This window comes from Ranitomeya variabilis, chromosome 3, assembly GCF_051348905.1.
Source record: "Ranitomeya variabilis isolate aRanVar5 chromosome 3, aRanVar5.hap1, whole genome shotgun sequence".
Lineage (NCBI taxonomy): Eukaryota > Metazoa > Chordata > Amphibia > Anura > Dendrobatidae > Ranitomeya > Ranitomeya variabilis.
In genome coordinates this window covers 446,069,598-446,093,281 of record NC_135234.1, presented here as the reverse complement: position 1 = coordinate 446,093,281, position 23,684 = coordinate 446,069,598, and the positions used below count along the sequence as shown (strand labels likewise).

The 23,684-nt window shown below is 44.6% G+C and overlaps 1 protein-coding gene across 1 annotated transcript in view; it reads right to left on the bottom strand.

Moving 5' to 3' along the window:
• Nucleotides 1–23,684, bottom strand: part of ZZEF1 (zinc finger ZZ-type and EF-hand domain containing 1) — a 289,900-nt gene that overhangs the window by 5,560 nt on the left and 260,656 nt on the right. Inside the window, exons 48-51 of the mRNA XM_077296491.1 lie at nucleotides 22,300–22,659; nucleotides 6,465–6,608; nucleotides 6,092–6,260; nucleotides 5,250–5,348 (exon numbers count right to left, since the gene is read on the bottom strand). Of these exons, the coding sequence (XP_077152606.1) occupies nucleotides 5,250–5,348; nucleotides 6,092–6,260; nucleotides 6,465–6,608; nucleotides 22,300–22,659 (772 nt within the window). The remainder of the gene's footprint in view (nucleotides 1–5,249; nucleotides 5,349–6,091; nucleotides 6,261–6,464; nucleotides 6,609–22,299; nucleotides 22,660–23,684) is intronic.

Genomic DNA, 23,684 nt, shown 5'->3' with positions numbered 1-23,684 from the left:
GCAGCTTCTCATGATTGAAGAGAACACTGGCACAGCATCCTTCCTGATCACCAAGAGAACTATCCAGCAGCGCAGCTCTCGCTCCAACCCAATACTGATCTGTCTGATCAGTGCAGAGGAAGCTACCACAACCTGCAAATCACTAAGGCTACGTTCACATTTGCGTTGTTGTGTGTTGCGTCGGCGACGCATCGGCGACGCAACGCACAACGCATGCAAAACGCATGCAAAACGCATTGTTTTGTGACGCATGCGTCCTTTTTTTGCTTGAGTTTGGACGCACAAAAAATGCAACTTGCTGCGTCCTCTGCGCCCTGATGCGTGCGCCGCAGTGACGCATGCGTCACAAAACGCAAGTGCAACGCATGTCCATGCGCCCCCGTGTTAAATATAGGGGCGCATGACGCATGCGTCGCCGCAGCGGCGCCCGACGCTGCGTCGCACAACGCTAATGTGAACGTAGCCTAAGGCTATGTGAACGCAGTGAGTTTCTGATGCGTTTTCACTGCGTTTTTTCTATGCGGAAATAGGCCAAAAACGCTATGGAAACCTTATACAAGCTTATTCAATGACAATCCTGAAGTGCTGTGTACATGATCAGTAATTTTCCTCAAGTATTTGCAGTGCGTTTTTTTCTGCAGCATGTCAATTCTTTTTGCGTTTCTGCACCCACTGACTTCAACTGAGTCAGGCATATCCGCTGCAAAAACGCAGGTGTAAAAAAGTTTGCGGATTTGCTGAGTTTTAGTTTTGCGTTTTTTTACAGTCTTTCTATGGCGCTTCCCATGCTGCCATCTGTCTGACAGCGTGGGAAACACCGGCGCGTTGGTTCTCATCAATGGTAACGCTACCGCCAGTAAGGGCGCCAGTCAGAGTGCTGCGGGGTCATGCTGTCAGAGTGACCTGCAGCTGTGACTGTTACCCGTGGTAATGCTACCGCCAGTATTGTTGGTTACAGCGCTGTGGGGTAACGCTGTCAGTGTGCCCCCGCAGCTGTGACTGTGACCTGCAGGCGTGGACCGATGAGACTATTGCTCCCATCGGGGATGTCTGCTGGCACTGATAACAATGACAGCAGGTGCCGCTAATGAGAGACAGTCTCATCTGCCGGCGGCTGTGCTCTCAGTTTTGAAAAAAAAAGTTAAATTACATACATATTCAAAGAAAAATAAAAAAAATCATACTCACCTAACACCAAATCCCTGATGCCCTCTTCTACTAGAAAAAATGTAAAATAATAAACCACCATATACTCATCTGTCCCCTCCCCCATAGTCCATGTAATGCCAAGTGTCTCACGGCGATCTCGTGTGTATAACAGTCACATCCAGCCGCCAGCGATACACTGACAGGAAGTAATTGCTCCCACACTATCAATGAGTGTGAGAGCTCACCAGAGTTCATCAGCTCCGATGCGCTCACTGAGGCTATGTGCACACGTTGCGGATTTGGCTGCGGATCCGCAGCGGATTGGCCGCTGTTTCCATGCCGTTTACAGTACCATGTAAGCCTATGGAAAACTAAATCCGCAGTGCACATGCTGCGGAAAATACCGAACGGAAACGCTGCATTGTATTTTCCGCAGAATGTCAATTCTTTGTGCGGATTCCGCAGCGGCTTACACCTACTCCTCCGCAGGTGTAAAACCGCAGGTGCAATCTGCACAAAAAACGTAGGAAATCCGTGGGTAAAACACAGTGCGTTTTACCTGCGGACTTTGCATAAAACGGTGCAGAAAACTCCACACGAATCTGCAACGTGTGCACATAGCCTTACAGCAGTGCTGCGTGATAACTTTTACACGCAGCAGTGGTGCCATAAGGGAGATCACTGGAGGTGATCAGCTGATAAACTCCGGTGAACTCACACGGCAGCTCAGTGATACACTGCAGGAGCGAATACTTCCTGTCGGTGTATCGCCGGCTGTCTTTGAAAGCAGTGACATCAGTAACTGCACTCAAAGTGATCAGGATTGTCGTGGGACATTATGAATTATCTTCTCGATGGACAGGTGAGGAATATTGTGGTTTATTATTTTATTTTTGTTGCAGCAGACGTTGGCTTTGGCGTTCGGTGAGTATGGTTTAATTGAGATTATTAAAGGCGTCTCTGTCAATATTTCAAATAAAGGACTTTATTCTGGGTGTCTCTGTCTTTTATACAATGTCACTATGGGGTTACTAATGGATAGGCGTCTTATAGACGCCTCTCCATTACTAACCTGTGGACTTGATGTTACCTGACAATACAAGAGTGACATCAACCCCACTTGCCATTGCTACAGGGCAAGTGGGAAGAGCGAGGCTAAGTGCCAGATTTGGCGCATCTTATAGGTGCACCTTTTCTGGGGCAGCTGAGCGCTGATGTTTTTAGTCTGGGAGGGGCTAATATGCATGGCCACATCCTAGGCTATTAATATCAGCCAGCAGCTGTCTGCCTAGCCTTTGCTGGTTAGATTTTTATAGGCGGACCCTGTGTCAATTTTTTGCCTGCCAGTAAAGTCTAAGCAAAGAGCTGTGAGCTATTAGTAGCCTGGGAACTTTTATGGTTATTGGCTCCTTCCTAGAATATTATCAGCCCTCAGCTTTCCATCTGCTGGTTATTAAAATTACGCGGGAGCCCACGCAATTTTTTTCTCCATTTTTTCCTTTAAAATTATCAGTTGCTGTACATTTGTTCTGTTAACGCTCCTATATAGGCTTGTGACAGTGTGTGTGTGTATATGTTTGTGTGTATGTGTATATGTTTGTGTGTATGTGTATATGTGTATGTGTATATGTGTGCGTGTGTATATGTGTGCGTGTGTGTATATATGTGTGCGTATATGTGTGCGTGTGTGTATATGTGTGCGTGTGTGTATATGTGTGCGTGTGTGTATATGTGTGCGTGTGTGTATATGTGTGCGTGTGTGTATATGTGTGCGTGTGTGTATATGTGTGCGTGTGTGTATATGTGTGCGTGTGTGCGCACGTATGCGTGTCTGTGCGTGCATGTGTATGTGCGTTTACTTAGCTTAGTAATGAGGGTGTCTAGCTGACACCTTTTCACTACTAAAGCTGGAGTCACACTAAACCACTTACCAACGATCACGACCAGTGATACGACCTGGCCGTGATCGTTGGTAAGTCGTTGTGTGGTCGCTGGGGAGCTGTCACACAGACAGCTCTCTCCAGCGACCAACGATCAGGGGAATGACTTCGGCATCGTTGAAACTGTCTTCAACGATGCCGAAGTCCCCCTGCAGCACCCGGGTAACCAGGGTAAACATCGGGTTACTAAGTGCAGGGCCGCGCTTAGTAAGAGCTTCCCTGCACTGAATGTGTCAGCGCCGGCAGTAACAGCGGTGACGTCACCGCTGTGCTCTGCTTTACGGCCGGCGCTGACACAGTCAGTGCAGGGAAGCTCTCGGCAGCAGCGCGTGCATTAGCAGCGCTCCTGCAGAAAGCAGTTTTAACCCTGTGGACGCCGGGGGACGTGACAGACATCAGAATGTGAGTATGTACTGTTTTTTTTTTTTTTTTTAAACTTTTACAATGGTAACCAGGGTAAATATCGGGTTACTAAGCGCGGCCATGCGCTTAGTAACCCGATATTTACCCTGGTTACAAGTGAACACATCGCTGGATCGGCGTCACACACGCCGATCCAGCGATGACAGCGACCAAAAAATGGTCCTGATCATTCCCCAACGACCAACGATCTCCCAGCAGGGGCCTGATCGTTGGTCGCTGTCACACATAACGAGATCGTTAGCGGGATCGTTGCTACGTCACCAAAAGCGTGACGTTGCAACGATATCGTTAACGATATCGTTATGTGTGACTCAGCCTTAAGCCTAGAGATAGGTGTCGATGACAGCTGCTGATAGCAAGCCCTAATCCCATTACCCTGATGCTACTGAATCAGCATGAAAAAGGTGGTGCTGAACCAAGAAATTACATCACAAAACTGTTTTTTTAAATATCTTTATTTAGCTCAAAAAAGCATCCATTGCTGTACTAAAAGATGGCAAAAACGCACGTTTTTTCCACAGCGTTTTTCCTGCCAAGAAATGCAGAGACCTTGCAAAAATTTCTGCAAGCAAATACTCAATGTGCATCCATTTAGGGCAGCACGGTGGCTCAGTGGATAGCACTGCAGCCTTGCAGCGCTGGAGTCCTGGGTTCTAATCCCACCTTGGACAACATCTGCAAAGAGTTTGTATGTTCTCCCCGTGTTTGCGTGGGTTTCCTCCTGGTTCCTCCCACATTCCAAAGACATACTGATAGGGAATTTAGATTGTGAGCCCCATCGGGGACAGTGATGATAATGTGTGCAAACTGTAAAGCGCTGCGGAATATGTTAGCGCTATATAAAAATAAAGATTATTATTATTATAGCCTAAAGCTGCAAGGATGTTGCAGGACTGACTAGCTGATCAGTCACATGTCTGGAAGGAACTTCAAAATGTGGTAGTGTACACACAATGTGCAGGTTGCTTAGAGGTGAGCAGCCGCAGAGCTGCGTTCGTAGCTATAGCAGAGCTGATTGTGCATGTTCTGGGCATGCAGCAGTGTGATGTGTGTGTGATCGACAGAGCATGCATAATGTGCATGCTGCAAAGGTATATGTATAGATTTCATACACTGCAGAAAAACACTAAGAAACATGTTGAATTAAAATTAGCAATGTTGACCTCCTATATTTTTTACACCCCTAGGAATGTTTGAATTCGTAGGAAATATGGTATTTTATTTTCGGTTGTCTAAACGTGGAATGTTAAAAAAATAAAAACCTGCAATGTGTCTTATTGGAGGGACGTCCAATGGTATGATATATTTTTGTGATTAATCTATGCTTTATGTGATCCTTACTTAGGATGTCGACAGATGTATTATGTGTTACAGGGCATATGTAGCAAAACATTACAATTCTTAAACAGTGTAAATTTAGTCTAGATAGCCTTAACATGCGCCAGTTTTTCAAAGCACCTCATGCCATTTCATAAATCTGTCCAACTGTAAGACTGTAATTTAAGGCAAAAATTTGCACTAAAATTGTGGTGAATATTTTTTGGGGTGCAAATTGTAAAACAATAGGCAACGTCCATTTTCATAACCCACAGACCACAAGTGATTAGACTTCTTATGAGAGGAGCATTGATAAAGGCGGGTTGAAGAGTAAAGTGGATTCAATCATCTGATTATAAGTTTTGTCTAAAAAGACAGACATAAAAAGCTGAAACACAAGAAAAAATGATTTACGCTGACCTGTGTGAAATCGTCCTCTATGTCCTGCAGCCACTGTGAACTTGTATCCCCATTCCGTGCAGCTCATGTCAGATGTAAATCGGTAAAACAACGTGTCGCCTACAAATCAGAAATGTAAGGAAAAAGTCAGGATATTCAACCTCAAAGAAATATGATTACAGTTCTATAAATTATGTTCTGCAGATATAAACGTTCATATGACATAGTCAGCAGTATAAAAGATTACGTCACAACTGTTCTTTCCCCTTTACGTCTGAGGATTATAAACTTAAAGAGAAGCCATCATTACAATTTTTATTTCATAAATCAATAAGTCACATAAAAATAAGAAAAATAACCTTTGTTATATACCCCTATCAGAAAAATCTGCTTCTTTCTCTGCCAGGACTGATCCATCATTATCAAAACTCAATTTCCGGGTAAAATCTGTATTCAGTGCAGACAGATTTTTACATTACTGACATAGGAGATGAGAGGTGCTACTGATAAGATGCTATACAGGAGGAGGAAAGCGCTAGAGGCAGTCCCCCTCTCTACACAGGAGGTGACCAATGCTACTGATACGATGCGAAGATATGTAATAATCTTTCTTCACTGAATACAGATTAAACTTGGGAACTGAGAAGTTTGAGAATGACTAATCAGTCCAGGTGGAGAAAGAAGCAGATTTCTCTGAAAAAATATATTACAATGTTGCTTATTTTGACATGTATTACTGATTTCTGAAATAAAAATTATAGGGACGGTTGCTCTTCAATTAAAAGAGAAAAAAACAACAACAATGTTTACATTGCAAAGTGTCAAACTTCTTCATGTGACCAAAGCATAAAATGTATACTCACCAGGAAGTTCGAAGTCGGCCCACTTTTTGGGTGGTCCACTGAATCTGTGCAGGTCTTGTTTGAAGTCAAAGCAGCTTGAAATGAGCAATTCATCACAACCTTCTTCTGTATTACACAATGGGTCAAATTTGATTGATAGATAAATTGCACCAGGGATGTGAACTTTGTCCTTCAGACCAATAAGAGAAATTTGCTTGCATTAGGAGAAAAACAGGTTGACAGGGTACACATCTTAATGCAGTAGTCAAGACGAAAAGACTCTCCTATATAGAGGTCAGACGATCACAAGGTGGAAGCAGTATTCCACACACTCACACTTTTTATACTGTATATTATTCTTGATGGAGAAAAAGCAGATATTGCATCATCATACCTCAAAAATTGTATTATTGTTGTAGGGGTGTTTGGATTCTTGCACTTGCACTGCAGTTCCAGGCTCCTCCATGAACTGACACGCTGTTAGCGCTACCGTGCCAAGCATACTTTCACTGCAGCCCCCTAGCACCTTCCGCAAGATCTACAGGAAAAATTAAAAAAAAAAAGTAAAAAAAAAAAAAAATTCCATGCTTAGCAACCTGGGCTTTCTAAGGCTACGTTCACATTTGCGTTGTGCGCCGCAGCGTCGGCGCCGCAACGCACAACGCAAATAAAAACGCAGCAAAACGCATGCACAACGCTGCGTTTTGCGCCGCATGCGTCGTTTTTTTCATTGAATTTGGACGCAGCAAAAATGCAACTTGCTGCGTCCTCTGCGCCCGGACGCGGGCGCCGCATGCGGCGCAAAACGCAAGTGCGCCGCATGTCCATGCGCCCCCATGTTAAATATAGGGGCGCATGACGCATGCGGCGCCGCTGCGGCGCCCGACGCTGCGGCGAGGACCGCAAATGTGAACGTAGCCTTATTAGACTGCTCTACTGTTACATTTCACCATTATATGGAGGTGCTATAAAAGTGTCAATAAAGAAAATGAAAGGGGTTTCTGGTTTGATCTAAATTCTGCAACTTTGAGAGTCTCCTATTTCTCCATCTTGATGTGCCGTCTGCAAATGGTAACATTCTTGTTTTCAGCCAAAAGACTTAATACGACTCACAAGTGAGGATTTACTATAACTGAACTCTGTCTCGATAATCCTTTAAATACATGAGCAGCACAAGTTTTGTGAGAAATGATCAATGTTTTACTTTTTGCTTCATTCTCTTTTGCGTTTTTTTCATTTAAGACAAATTAAGTAAAGATAATAATACCAAAGAATTTGTGTTTGCAATCATTTTCAGGAAGAAACTGAGTATTATCTGACAGAATTGCAGGGGTGTGAATACTTTTGGCCATGGACTGTGTATATATATATATATATATATATATATATATATATATATATATATATATATATATATATATATATATATATATATTTTGGTTCAGGCTTTGAGTGCGTGTCCATAGATATTCTGCCCTCACAATGCTCCAAATGCCCTCCTCCTGCTCCGGTAAGGGTCTTTCTGCTACGCCACCCTTCTACAAATATTGCATTTATCTCTTTGTATTTTTGCAAGCAGGTTACTTTTTACACTAACAACTTTAGTTCTAATATGCTGTCAACAATCCCCAGCCTTTAAGATTAACCCTTCAAATGCCAGAGAGCTGTGTGCACATGCAGGATACTAAAGGTACCTTCACACGAAGCGACGCTGCAGCGATAGCGACAACGATGCCGATCGCTGCGTCGCTGTTTGATCGCTGGGGAGCTGTCACACAGACCGCTCTCCAGCGACCAACGATGCCGAGGTGCCCGGGTAACCAGGGTAAACATCGGGTTGCTAAGCGCAGGGCCGCGCTTAGTAACCCGATGTTTACCCTGGTTACCAGCGTAAAAGTAAAAAAAACAAACAGTACATGCTCACCTGCGCGTCCCCCAGCGTCTGCTTCCTGACACTGACTGAGCTCCGGCCCTAACAGCACAGCGGTGACGTCACCGCTGTGCTTTCACTTTCACTTTAGGGCCGGCGCTCAGTAAGTGTCAGGAAGCAGACGCTGGGGGACGCGCAGGTGAGTATGTACTGTTTGTTTTTTTTACTTTTACGCTGGTAACCAGGGTAAACATCGGGTTACTAAGCGCGGCCCTGCGCTTGGTAACCCGATGTTTACCCTGGTTACCAGTGTAAAACATCGCTGGTATCGTTGCTTTTGCTTTCAAACACAACGATACACGGCGATCGGACGACCAAATAAAGTTCTGGACTTTATTCAGCGACCAGCGACATCACAGCAGGATCAAGATCGCTGCTGCGTGTCAAACTAAACGATATCGCTAGCGAGGACGCTGCAACGTCACGGATCGTTAGCGATATCGTTACAAAGTCGTTTCGTGTGAAGGTACCTTTAGTGAGCCAGACCTCAGTAGGTTGGTGGCACTGAGTTGTGTATCTAGTGTGTGTGTGGACTGTGTGAGCTATGATCAACTTGCAATCCAGGTCTCTAGACCTCACGTGATGTCATGTAATTGAGGGGGCCTTGAAAATAGTAAAAAAAAAACAAAAAAAAAAAAAACAGAAAAAAACAGGATACCAGGATTGGAGTTCCAGGAAAGGAATTTTGCTGGACCCCAATCTGGATGACAGAGTACCGACATGTACTGTGGACCAGGGTCCTGCAAACTTTATTGCTCATCTCTAATTTGACCCAATGTAATGTGCTGTGATAATAAGGATGTAACAAGTCTGTAATTCCTCATAGTAGTCATCTCAACTGCTAACAATAGCTTTCTAGCTGCATGATAGATTGATATGAAGCAGCAATTATTATTATTACTATGTATTATTATTATTTATTATTATAGCGCCATTTATTCCATGGCGCTTTACATGTGAGGAGGGGTATACATAATAAAAACAGGTACAATAATCTTGAACAATACAAGTCACAACTGGTACAGGAGGAGAGAGGACCCTGCCCACGAGGGCTCACAATCTTCAAGGGATGGGTGAGGATACAGTAGGTGAGGATAGAGCCGGTCGTGCAGTGGTTTGGTCGATCGGTGGTTACTGCAGATTGTAGGCTTGCTGGAAGAGGTAGGTCTTCAGGTTCTTTTTGAAGTTTTCGATGGTAGGTGAGAGTCTGATGTGTTGTGGTAGAGAGTTCCAGAGTATGGGTGATGCGCGAGAGAAATCTTGTATGCGACTGTGGGAAGAGGAGATAAGAGAGGAGCAGAGAAGGAGATCTTGTGTGGATCAGAGGTTGTGTGCAGGAAAGTACGGGGAGACGAGGTCACAGATGTATGGAGGAGACAGGTTGTGGATGGCTTTGTAGGTCATGGTTAGGCTTTTGTACTGGAGTCTCTGGGTAATGGGAAGCCAGTGAAGGGATTGACAGAGGGGAGAGGCCGGGGAATAGCGGGGAGAGAGGTGGATTAGTTGGGCACCTGAGTTTAGAATTGATTGGAGGGATGCGAGAGTGTTAGAGGGGAGGCCGCACAGCAGGAGGTTACAGTAGTCGAGGTGGGAGATGATGAGGGCATGGACTAGGGTTTTTGCAGATTCCTGGTTTAGGAATGTACGGATCCGTGAAATATTTTTGAGTTGAAGGCGGCAGGAAGTGGAAAGGGCTTGGATATGCGGTTTGAAGGAGAGATCAGTATCAAGGATTACCCCGAGACAGCGAGCTTGTGGGACTGGGGAGAGTGGGCAGCCGTTTACTGTAATGGATAGGTTCATTTGGGGGGTAGCGTGAGATGGGGAAAGACAATGAATTGTTTTGTCCATGTTAAGTTTTAGAAATCTAGCGGAGAAGGATGAAATAGCGGATAGACATTGAGGGATTCTGGTTAGTAGGGTGGTGATATCTGGTCCAGAGATGAAGATCTGTGTGTCGTCAGCATAGAGATGATACTGAAAACCGAGAGATTCTATGGAGCTGTCCCAGGCCAAAAATGTAAATGGAGAAGAGCAGGGGCCCTAGAACTGAACCTTGCGGGACTCCGACAGATAGGGGGGCGAGGTGAGGAGGTGGTGTGTGAATGGGAGACGCCGAATGTTCGGTCAGTTAGATATGACGAGATCCAGGATAGGGCCAAGTCTGTGATGCCAAGGGATGAGAGGGTCTGTAGTAATAGGGAATGGTCTACTGTGTCAAAGACAGAGGACAGGTCCAGGAGGAGGAGGGCAGAGTAGTGTCGCTTGATATGGGCGGTTAATAGGTCATTGGTGACCTTAGTTAGGGCAGTTTTAGTAGAGTGGTGTGACCGAAAGCCTGATTGTAAGCGGTCGAAGAGGGAGCAGGAAGATAGATGGGAGGACAGTTCAAGATGGATGTGTTTTTCCAGTAGTTTTGAGGCATAGGGGAGAAGTGATATAGGGCGATAGCTAGATACAGAGGATGGGTCAAGAGAGGGCTTTTTGAGGATAGGTGTGATTGAGGCATGTTTAAAGCTTGAGGGTTAAACACCAGTTGTTAGTGATAGGTTGAAGAGATGGGTTAGAGTTGGGATGAAGACTGTGGCGAGGTTTGGGATGAAGTGGGAAGGGATCGGGTCAAGTGCACAGGTGGTGAGATGCGATCTTGAGAGTAGAGTGTAGAGTCGATTTTCTGTAATGGTGGAGAAGTTGGTTTTGGAGGTGGACGGCTGGGTAGTTAGGAGGAAGGGCTCTGGGGGTTGTCGACTAAAACTGTCTCTGATGTTCTCAATCTTCTGCTTGAAAAATGAGGCAAAGTCTTCAGCTGAGATGAGTGGGAAGGGAGGAGGTGCTGGGGGAGGGATGGAGGAGAGAGTTGAAGGTATTGAATAACTGTTTAGGGTTGTGAAACAGGGAGGATATGAGAGAGAGCAATAAAAGAGGGTCTGCAGCAGCTGAGGTGTTTTATATTCTGCACAGTAGATAGCATACTGTGATTGCTGAAGAACTCCTCCTAAAAAGATGAGCGGGCACGACACATTAATCAGTGGTAGAGACAGGACAAGGAACTTTCTGCTAAAATCATCTGTGACAGACCTCTTCTGAAGGAACAGATGAGCAACGCCTACGTAGTATCACTCAGCTAGCTCTGTACCACCATACATCAGGATGTGATGGTTATCGGCTACATGGAGGTCAAAGAAAAATGTTCACTGAAGCATTATACAACGATTAAAGTAAAATTCCAGGTATCTGGTCAATTTGGTGCACATGTTCCTGCATTATTCACATTTCCTTCAGCTTTGACAGGCGGCCTCATTGAGCAGGCTCTGTAACAGGAACTTTGCCTTTGCGCTATCTGGTATTAACTAATGATACATGAGTGACAAGGAAGAAGGGACATCTGTATCAGAGAAGACACAAGTGAGTGGAGCACAATCAGAATAAACAGAGATTTTAGTGTAATCTTAGAATGAACATTTTTCCATGTGGAGAGTGCCAAGAGGAGGAGTGTTCAGAAAGGAACTGGAACTCTAATGCCACCTATTGGTTGTAACAATCTTAAAAGGCCATGTTGTGCATTGAATAGCCTAGAAGTCTCCTTACACCATTTTGCCACTCTCTACAAGGAGAAACATTCCCTCTTACACCTTTTGTCTGAGGCCCCTCCCTCAGGCAAATTTGATCTTCTGCTTTGCACAGGTGAGGGGCAAATATTCTGAAACACGCATGTGCAATTCATATGGCAAAGCCCTGTAAAGGGTTGATGTTGACTTTTAGGATTGCTACATGCAATAGGTGGCACTAGAGTTCCAGTCCTAGAGGCCATTTGAATAATCTTACTTTGTCATGGACATAACATACATAACTGTGGGCCCCTATTCCTGGCAAAGCTTAAAAAAATAAAACAGAAAGGAAGACGGAGCAAACACTAGCTATTAGATGTGGTCAGCTATCATTAGGTGGGCACTGTTTAGCTGTCCTTTTCTTCATTTTTCTATGTTAATTATATAAGACTGTCTTCTTTTACAAATCAGTTACATAACTTATTAGAAAAGTTAGGCGTTATGCAGGTGGTGAAAAAACTCCTTCAGAAAAATGTGAGGACCATTTAAGTTCTGCACGCTGTTCTGCTGTAAAGCTTTTAACACCTACCCGCTGCTTGAACCGTATTGTTAAAACCTAAACATGAGTTTCAATGGTAACATAGAACACAATTCTCTGAAGGATAAAAAGAGTGTTTGAGTAGAAGCTTCTTGGAAAAATAAGTTAATATAATTATTCTACGAAAAGCTCTGAAGGAAAGCAAGGACATAATATTGTGTTCGAAATTATCACAAAAAGACTGTTCAAACAAAGGCCTGGTGCACCCTTATCATGGTTGTCAGTTTCAACACAACTTCCCACCTACTTAGGCTACTTAGGCTACGTTCACATTTGCGGTAAGCGCCGCAGCGTCGGGCGCCGCCGCATGCGTCATGCGCCCCTATATTTAACAAGGGGGCGCATGGACATGCGTTGTGCTGCGTTTTGCGCCGCTTGGCCGCAAGCGTTGGACGCAAGCAACGCTTCAAGTTGCATTTTTTTTGCGCCCAACTTTCGGCCAAAAAGGACGCATGCGGCGCAAAACGCAGCAGTGAACGTAGCCTTATCCATCCATCTCTGCCCTGCTCTTCCCTGATTGAGCTCTGGAATTACAGGAGTCAAAGAGACGAAAAACAGGAAAGATACATTGAACTGCTCGGACACCCCAAACAGCGACCGAGTCACTGTACTTGGGTGCTCAGTTTGATTAGTCATTTTGTGCAGATTTAGTCCCTTCCAGTCTATAGATTCTGAATTAAATCTGTGGTAATTAGTGATGAGCGAACGTGCTCGCCACTACTCGCTCGAGTATCACTATGCTAGGTGTACTCGGCGAGCACAGAGTATTTCCGGGATTATTCATCGGGAGTTCGGGTCCCCGCCCAGCAATTGTTTTATAGCGCCAATGACAGTGCAGAGATTGTCAGCCATGCACTGTAATGCCGCATCCATCTTTGTTGTGGTATTACAGTGATTGGCTGGCCGCACAGCGTCATTAGGTCTATAAGACACCTGGCGCCACCCTGCTCGCCGCATTCTGCTCGGGACTAAGCTAGTGTAGGGAGAGCTGCTGCTGAGATAGGGTCAGAATCGTGCTTTTAAGAGTTAGTGTAGGTCTGCAACTGTTCGGTTCACAACTCCTGAGAAACCAATAGTCCTTTTTAGGGCTAATTCAGGGGTCCAGAGATTGGAGCGCTAGGTAGACAGGGGAGTCTATGTACGCATATCCACATCAGTGCAAGGCCTGCAGGTACTGTATGTGAGTACATAGATCTCACTGCATACATATAAAGGTTCCATTACTGTCTGCTGCTGCTTATGTAATATATACCTAGCTGCAGTTTTCTGTGGCTTTTTTTTTTCTCTTGACCTTATACCTGCTCCTTTTATTCTAAAGCAATCCATAGCCCCCTTATTTCAACATTTATTTGCTTGGTCACGCTGCCTACTACAGCCAGGTTATTGTAATCGAAGAACTTGCAAATGTACCATTTTATTTTTGTCCCAGGCACCAGATGTGAGTGCGCAAAAAAATTTTTTTTTTTTTTGTCATAGCAAACTTGTTGACACAATTTAGTTGTGCCCCCAAAAAATCAAGGCCACATTTAGACCAGTCTGTTATCTGAGGCTGACGGCTGGTGTATCTGTGGTGGAAAAATTGTAGCTTCGCAGGCATAAGTTTCATACAGTGCTGTGCAAATTAATTGGGACAAAGCATTTTTTAAGCAAAATCGTAAGTTGTTTACCAGTCAGCGATTCAAACCAGTTTTAATATATAATAAAGCTTGGTCAACTAGCCAGTGAAAAAAGTAATCTTCAGAATTAGTATGTAACAGTGCATTATAACATTTTATTTTTTTGCTTTGTCCCAATTAAGTTGCACAGCACTGTAGTTCTGTCTGCTATCCTTGTTGTACTCATTTTTAATTTTTTGCCAAATTTCACATACAAGAGAAAAAAAAATTATACAGTCTGTTATCTGTTGCCTAGTGTTGAGAAAGCTAACCGTGAAACGCGCGTCCGGGGCCGTCGGGTGCAGTGCGGTCTACTCCTCTGACCTACTTATGGGTAAGCACATATCTTTATAAACGTCTTTGAGTTACCATTATGGGGATACTGTGACATGTACATGGCTGTGTGGCCAGAGTCACTGTATGATTTTAGGACCCCCCTTCTTTTGACATATACATTGATTGTGTGTATCCCAGAGATGAACAGTGTTGACCGCATGTAACCCGATGTATCGATATGTTTCCTCTGCCATACCTTCCTGTTTGGTATATACTGCATACAGCAGATATACACTTATAGCTATTATGTGTTATTAATACATTTTGTATTTGTCTTTTAACTATGTTGTTTGGGACTTTTTCACTCCATCTCTTTTTGGTCTCATTTATCCGGAGTTGTCCATTTGAGTGGATTCCCTTGTAGTGTCCAGGGAGAGTTATACACTCTCAGGTATATTATAGACTGGTGCTTTATGATTATATATATATCTACCAGTCTGTTATCTGTTGCCTAGTGTATCTGTGGTGGAAAAATCGTATTTTCGCTGGCATACGTATCACAGTTCTGTGTGCTAGCCTTTTTTTTTTTTTATCACAAATTCACCAAAAAACTAAAAATATTTTATACAGTCTTATCTGTGGCTGCGGCCTGGTGTATCTGTGGTGGAAAAATCGTAGCTTCGCAGGCATAAGTTGCATAGTTCTGTCTGCTAGCCTTGTTACACTCTTATCAAAAAATCACCAAAAAACAAAAATTATTTTACACAGTCTGTTATCTGTGGCTGCGGCCTGGTGTATCTGTGGTGGAAAAATCGTAGTTTTGCAGGCATACGTATCACAGTTCTGTGTGCTAGCCTTTTTTTTTCAAAAAAACACCAAAAAACAAAAAATATTTTACACAGTCTGTTATCTGTGGCTGCAGCCTGGTGTATCTGTAGTGGAAAAATCATAGTTTTGCAGGCATACGTAGCATAGTTCTGTGTGCTAGCGTTGTTCTACTCTTTTTTTAATTTTTTTCAAAAATTCACAAAACCCCCCCAAAATTTATACAGTCTGTAATGTCAGGCTGAGGCCTGTTGTATCGGTGATGGAAAAATCGTATTTTCGCAGGCATACGTATCATAGTTCTGTGTGCTATCCTTGCTCTACTTTTTTTTTCCCACACTTCACATACAACAGAAAAAATAATTATACAGTCTGTTATCTGTGGCTGCGGCCTGTTGTATCTGTGGTGGAAAAATCGTAGCTTTGAAGGCATATCGATCAGATATAATTTTGCTCCAAATAAATACATTTGTGTTGAACTTTTGAAATATTTCAGTAGTCCATTTAAAATGGGCAAGGCAAGGGACGGGGAAGTGGACGTGATGCTGATGGTGCATGCAAAGGACGAGGCCGTGGCCAAGCTGAAAGTGGGCCACAGCAAAGACCCACATCTTCTCACTTGACCTTCCCGTCCCAGTTTCTAGGGGCTTCGCAGCACACCACTATTGAAGCCAGCACAGTGTGAAACAGTTGTTGGTTGGATAGCGGATAATGCTTCCAGTCACTTAGCCGCTGCCATCACCACGTCTTCCACACGGTCAAGTCTGAGTAGCCGTGAGTGTGGACCGGATATTCCTCACCCTGATCCTCCTTCCTCCCACCATGCCGAGTGCTTTGAAACAACTGATCACACACTTGGACACTCTGAAGAGCTGTTCAGTTTTCCATTTCAAGATTCCGGACTCTTGGCCGGTCAACTTGAAGTGGGGCCAGATGAGATCGCATGTAGCGATGCTCAAAGCTTTGACCAGCCACGGTCACACGAAGGCGATGGTGGGAAAGTGTTTCAAGAGCCAAACAACAGGCTCCAGGAACACTGTCTGCAGGTGACACCACTTCTTCCACTGTTTCGCGTAGAAGCCAATCCCCAGTCCACAGTGCATGTGAAGATGCCTCGGGCCCTGCACCTGTTGTTGCCCACAGTCAAGCAACACCATCATCAAGCCCATCCACATCCTAGTTCCAGCACAGCCTTCAGTCGTCTATACCCCAGTCATTGGAACGCAAGCAAAAATACCCAGCCAACGTCCCACAGGCCACAGTCCTAAATTGTAACATTTCTCTTCTGCTTGCCCTCGAAATGTTGCCTTTTAGGCTCATCGAGATGGACGTTTTCCGCAACCTGATGGCGGCGGCCGTCCCAAGGTACTCGGTCCCCAGTCGCCACGATTTCTCCTGGTGTGCCGCACCGGCATTACACCAGCATGTTTCCCACAACATTACCCATGCCCTCAACAATGCTGTTACTGGGAAAGTCCACCTAACCACGGACACGTGGACAAGTGCTTGTGGGCAGGGACGGTACATCTCACTGACGGCACACTGGGTTAGAGTGGAAGCCGGGACCCAGTCGGACCTTGGGATGAACACATCCTCCCCACGCCGAGGATTGCGGGCCCTACGTCAATCAGGGTTGCCCCCACAGTCTACAGCTCTTACACCTCCTCCTCAGCCTCCATCTCTGAGTTCAACAGATCAGTCAGAAGCACTGCCTCAGCCAAGCGGCAACAGGCTGTGCTGAAGCTAATCTGCATAGGTGACAAACTGTACAATGCAGAAGAGTTGTGGACAGTGCAGTCATATTTGGATGACACCGCTGAACCTACAGCCAGGCATGGTTGTGTGTGACAATGGCTCTAAGGCAGGGTTCCCCAAGTCCGGTCCTCAAGAGCCACCAACAGGTCATGATTTCAGGATTTCCTTAGTATTGCACAGGTGATAATTGCATCACCTGGACAGCAAGCATTCAATGAGCTGTGCAATACTAAGGAAATCCTCAAAACAAGACCTGTTGGTGGCTCTTGAGGACCGGAGTTGGGGAACACTGCTCTAAGGCAAGGTGAGCTCACACACGTACCTTGCCTGGCCCATGTGCTTAACATCGTGGTTCAACATTTTCTGAAAAGCTACCCGGAGCTGCTAGTGAAAGTACGCCGTCCATCGGACCATTTTAGGAAGTCAGCTACAGCTTCAGCTGCCCTTGCCGTGCTTCAGCAGCGTTTACAGCTTCCGGCTCACCGACTGGTGTGTGATGTCCCCACGCATTGGAACTCTACACTGCATATGTTGGAAAGGATTTGTGAGCAGAAGAGGGCAGTTGTTGACTACCAACATCAACAAGGCCATCGATATACAGTTCAGACTCCACACATAAGACCTCAGGAGTGGACATGGATGTCAGACATATGTAACATCCTCCAAAACTTTGAGGACTGCACCAAGACGGTGAGCGGCGATGACGCCATAATTAGCATCAACATCCCATTTCTCAGCATTCTGAAAACCTCTCTGCTCACAATTAAAGAGGATCCATTGCAGGCAGAGCACGAGGACATGGAGCAAGTAACCATACAGGGGGATTACATTAAGCCCAGCCTCATGTCTTCCCAAAGTGGATTGGTAGGCAATGAGGAGGAAGTACAGGAGCTACTTTCACGCACTATAGACGCTACTACAAGCACAGCTGTCATACCGTCTGTTCAGCGGGGATGGCCTAAGGACAGGGTGGAGGAGGAGGACAGCATGGTCAGTCGTCCTTTTGGTGAGGACACGGAAGTCTTGCCTGCTAGCAGTCTGGCACGCATGGCTGACTTTATGTTGCGCTGCGTTTCACGTGACCCTCACATTATAAAATTTTTTAGTGACACTCATTACTGGTTGGTGACACTTCTAGACCCAGGCTACAAGGAGAACTTTCAATCTCTTCTGCCAGAGGCAGAGAGGTGTACTAAAATGTTGCAGTACCAGAGGGCCCTTGCAGTGGAATTACTTAAAAATTCCCACGTGAGAACGCTGGCAGCAGACGTCAGAGTTTGTTGTACAACCAAGGAGTCCAAGCGAGAGAGACAGAAGTACAATCCACCTCGGGCAGGGGAACAATGGCAAAGTTCTGGGACAGTTTTCTCAGACGCTCCCATTGTGCCGGCACAGAGGAAAGGGGTGCTGTCACAAAAAGTGCAATGTTTGGGAAGATGGTGAGAGAGTATCTTGCTGATCGTACAAAAGTCCTCCGGGATTCCTCCGTGCCTTTTAATTATTGGGTATCCAAGATGGACACGTGGCATGAACTGGCTCTCTACGCCTTGGAGGTCCTGGCCTGCCTTGCTGCTAGCGTTCTGTCAGAGCAGGTTTTTAGTGCCGCTGGTGGAATTATAACAGATAAGCGCATCCGTCTGTCAACTAAAAATACTGACAGGCTGACTCTTATAAAAATGAACAAGGGCTGGATTGGGAAAGACTTCTGTACACTACTGAGTGAAAACAACGAAAGATAACCTCAAATACATTGTCTTTTTTGTGGAGGTGTATTGTCATGCACCTCTCCCCAACCACACATAGGTATCCGCTTCCTGATTTTTCTGTTCGGTGTTATCCTCCTCCTCATCCTCCACAACCAGTACAACACCAGGGTGAACGCATTCCGTGATGCAAAAGTCACTCAATTTTTGTGCAAGGGTGTTTTTCTGATGCCTGTTACCAATTAGAAACCAAAATAAACTCCCTCAGTGGGAATTGTCATCAAAATGAGATGTAAGTATATTGTTTCCATTTCTTCTTATATATTCCAGTTTTAATATCTCTGCACCATCCTTTTATGACCCAGTGTATGCCTCTACAATAAGAAAATATTGAAATACTATTACCGTATATACTCGAGTGTAAGCAGAGATGAAAGTCCCCCTCTCGGCTTATACTCGAGTCATATCCAGGGGTCAGCAGGGGAGGGGAAGCGGGGACTGTCAAATAATACTCACCTGCTCCTGGCGTGGTCCCTGCAGGTCCCTGGTTCTCCCGGCGCCTCAGCTTCTTCCTGTACTGAGCGGTCACATGGTACCGCTCATTACAGTAATGCATATGGGGCTCCAACCCCTAAAAGGGGTGGAGCCGCATATTCATTACAGTAATGAGCAGTACCATGTGACCGCTCAATACAGGAAGAAGCTGCGGCGCCGGGGAACCAGGGACTGCACCACACCAGGAGCAGGTGAGTATAATGGGGAGGGGGAGCGCTGCGCGATATTCACCTGTCCTCGTTCCAGCCGCCGCTCCGTCTTCCGCAGTGACGCTCAGGTCAGATGGTGCGGTGACGTGGTTAGTGCGTGCCCTCTGCCTGAACGTCAGTGCAGAAGACGCTGAAGATGGAGCAGAGGCCAGAAAGAGGAAAGGTGAATATTTAAAGTGCCGGGGGCCTGAGCGACGAGAGGCGAGTATGTGATTTTTTCTTTTTTATCGCAGCAACAGCAAATGGGGCAAGTGTCTGTATGGAGCATCTTATGGGGCCATAATCAACGTTTATGCAGGATTATATGGGGCAACTATCTCTATGGAGCATCTTATGGGGCCATAATCAACATTTGTGCAGCATTATATTGGGCAAATATCTCTATGGAGCATCTTATGGGGCCATAATCAACATTTGTGCAGCATTATATTGGGCAAATATCTCTATGGAGCATCTTATGGGGCCATTATTAACTTTTATGCAGGATTATATGGGGCATATTTTAATATGGAGCATCTTATGGGGCCCATCAAACTTTATGGGACGTATTTTGTATGGAGCATCTTATGGGCTCATCATGAACTGTATGGAGCATTATATGGGGCTCCTGATTCAATATGGATATTCAAAAACACTTAACCTACTGATGTCTCAATTAATTTTACTTTTATTGGTATCTATTTTTACTTTTGAAATTTACCGGTAGCTGCTGCATTTCCCACCCTAGGCTTATACTCGAGTCATTAAGTTTTCCCAGTTTTTTGTGGCAAAATTAGGGGGGTCGGCTTATACTCGGGTCGGCTTATACTCGAGTATATACGGTATATATATATATATATATATATATATATATATATATATATATATATATATATATTTTTTTTATATCCCTGTCTCTGAGCTGTTAGGGACAAACCTATCTCGTTGGACACAATGTGGCACCATATATATGAACCTGTGTTTGCCCCTCCCTTTTGTTATTTACTTTCATCGGTGGATTCACATCCTTTATTTATTTTTTTCATTTCAGTATGATTTATCTTTATGTCTCCTTATTCTCCACCACTAGATCAGCAGGTTTAACGTCTTCTGTGCCGCTACAGGCAGTCCAGTTTTTGGCAAGGGTGTCTATGATGCCTATGGTATATTTTTTTAAAAATGTATCCCCCTTGGGGAAATGTTTGTCAGCCCATGCACTGCATGTATGGGCATTACAATTCTAGGAGACACACTCCTTTACATTGTGCCTATTTTTTCATGAGGCCTTCAGCAATGTCTCATCATTCTCCACCACTAGATCACCAGGCTTAACGTCTTCTGTGCCGCTACAGGCAGTCCAATTTTTGGCAAGGGTGTCTATGATGCCCATAGAATATTTTTTAAAAATGTATCCCTCTTGGGGAAATGTTTGTCAGCCCATACACTTACAAGTCTAGGAGACCCGCTCCTTTAAATTGGGCCTAGGTTTTAATGAGGCCTTCCTCCACCTCTTATCATTTTCCACCACTAGATCACCAGGGTTCACGTGTTCCATGCTGATACAATCAGCATGGAACACAATACGATCAATTTTTTGGCAAGGTGTCTATGATCCCCATTATATATTTTTTAAAAATGTACCCCCCATGAGGAAATGTTTGTCAGCCCATGCACTTAGTGTATGGGCATTACGAGTCTAGGAGACCCGCTCCTTTGTAATGGGAGAGTTTTTTATGAGGCCTTACTCCATGTTTCTTGCAAGGGGGAATTGGGGTGCGTGTAAATTTGGGTCAAGGCAGCCCTTGCATTCAATGCATAAGGAAACAGTATGGCAGGACCAACTGAAGAACGTGAAGTGGGTTTTCCTGTGGCCATCCAATACCTGGGTTCAAAGGCTTATTGGGGTGCATATGACTTGATAGCAGGGCAGGCCTTGCATTCAATGCAACATTTAGGAGACCAACTGTTTAATAATGGCCCTTTAAGAATATTAATGCCGCCTGATGCCGCTCTAAAAATAGGCTTTATGACTTTAAGAGTCCCTCCTTCATAAATGAAACAAGATGCATCTCCTTATGTGTCACACACCACATGGCCAGCTAGGGGTGTTAAATGTTACAATCACATTTCCCAGTGAATGCATTTGTATTGGTTGAAAGCAATGTTAACGTTGAAAAACGCATCAAAAACGCTACGTGTGAACATAGCCCAAGTGGTGGAGGAACATTTTGGTCTGGGGTTAATTATTTTGCCTTATATACAAGTCAATACCCTGGAAAGTCTGTACCTTAACATATTTCCCAGCAAAATCCATTTTGGTTTCGTTTTTGTATATTTTTTGGTGCACCAGTAAAAATGGCGTGAAACTCTGACAACATTGCTTACAGCTGTGACCTTGGAGTCACAAATGCTTCCAGGAGCAATACATAGGCTGCAATTAACATGGACAGGATTTGTACATCTTTGCAACAACTAATGACTAAGGCTGCACATCAGATGTAGCCATTTTACTGGGACAAACACTGTCTTTATGTGTTCAAGAGTAGCATGATTCTAATTTCTGACTACAATGGTAAATCTAATCCTTTAACGGAACCTACTATTAGGAACAAGAAAGAATACCAGGAATTTAACAATGTTGTTTAATTCTTAGGCCCCTTTCACACATCAGTTTTTTGCCGTTAGTCACAATCCGGCGAATTTTGAAAAGAAAGGATCCGGCAAAAGTTGCTGCCGGATCCGTTTTTTTTCTCATAGACTTATATTAGCGACTGATTTTGATGGATGGCCTCACGTTTCATCTGTCTTTCGCCAGATCCGTCGAAAATTGTTTATGCAGAACATTAAAAGCTTAGAAAAGTTGACCGACACTGGGTGTTACCATTCTGCTTGCCAGGGGACAGGTCATTAGACCATGGGACACTCTCTGTAAGGTCAGAATGTGCATTGACACTGGTTATCTACTGTCAAAAGAGACTGATAATGTTCAATTATCAATTTAACCATACGTTTCCAGCTAGAGGAACAGTACAATTCAGTCCTAAGAGAAATAAGTCAAATGCTGAGGTATAGGATAAAGTAAAAAAGAAAAACCCTAAAAGAACCTTATTGACTGAGTTGGCTTACGTACAGACAGAAATCGTTGCAATTGTAAATATGCCAAACAAGCGCCTCAAGCTCTGAAAAATTGCATTACCTTCTCCCATAGTTGCTTCTCTTCTAGGTGCATTAACATGTTTAGGATGTAGGTGATATGTGCCGCTCCACTTAGCTCCAGGATGTCTTCATTGAGTGGCACACCATCAGGCCATTCCGCCAGCAAGGATGCCAGGACATGACGGGCATATATAACAACTGTAGCCTCATTCACCTGGTACAAGTAATCCCGCACTGCTATTTTGCTGCGCGAGTCAAGCTCCTTGCGGAGAAGAACAGAGCTCTTGGTGCGCCGCTGCTTGGCATAATTGAGCTGAAGTTCACTTTCACTGGTTACGATAAGTTTTTGAGTGACTGGGTTGGACTCCTCTTTGGCTTTTTCACACTGCGTAGGTGTTGGCTGCAAGATAGAGAGTTTCAAGCTTGACAAGAGCGGTTTTGTTTTTCAGTTCAGAAATGTGTAGGTGCTTTAAAATTGCAGGAGTAGGAAGCAAAGCTTTTTATACATTGTTTCTCCTTTGAAGAAATTTAATTGCTTAGATATTTCATTGAAAAAAAAAAAAAGCATGAGCTTTTCTTGAGCTAGAGAATGCCCATTTTATCACATGTACTGTGTGCATTGTGTGTAATGATGAACGGAGTGTGCACAAATTTCGGTTTAAGCCCATTTTCAATGTGAGATGTAGATTTACAATACATGCTCGGTGCCGATCTATTGGGTGGGCTCAGAAGCAATTGTTAACCCCTTATTTAATTTGCCTCCGACAGGAGAAGCGATTATAGGGTGCAGATTTGTAGCCTCCATGGTTAATATGTTCGTACTTCACCACAGTCCCACAGGCTGGGCTTCATAGGAGACCATCATTTAAGCTATATACTGCAAAGATGAGCTATTACAGCATATCGAACAAGTCATCAGACAATTGATGGTTTAAAGGGAACCTGTCACCCCCAAAATCGAAGATGAGCTAAGCCCACCGGCATCAGGGGCTTATCTACAGCATTCTGTAATGCTGTAGATAAGCCCCGATGTATCCTGAAAGATGAGAAGGCGTAGGAGAAAGAGGTTATATTATACTCACCTGGGGGGGCGGTCCGATCCGATGGGTGCCGTGGTCCGGTCCGGGGCCTCCCATCTTCATAGGATGACGTCCTCTTCTTGTATTCACGCTGCGGCTCCGGCGCAGGCATACTTTGTCTCTCCTGTGGAGGGCAGAGCAAAGTACTGCAGTGCGCAGGCATCGGGAAAGGTCAGAGAGGCCCAGCACCTGCGCACTGCAGTACTTTGCTTGTAGAAGAGGACGTCATTGTAAGAAGATGGGAGACGCCGGACCGCGATGCCCATCGTACCGGGACAGCCCCTGGGTGAGTATAATCTAACCTCTTTTTCTCATCTTTCAGGATACATCGGGGGCTTATCTACAG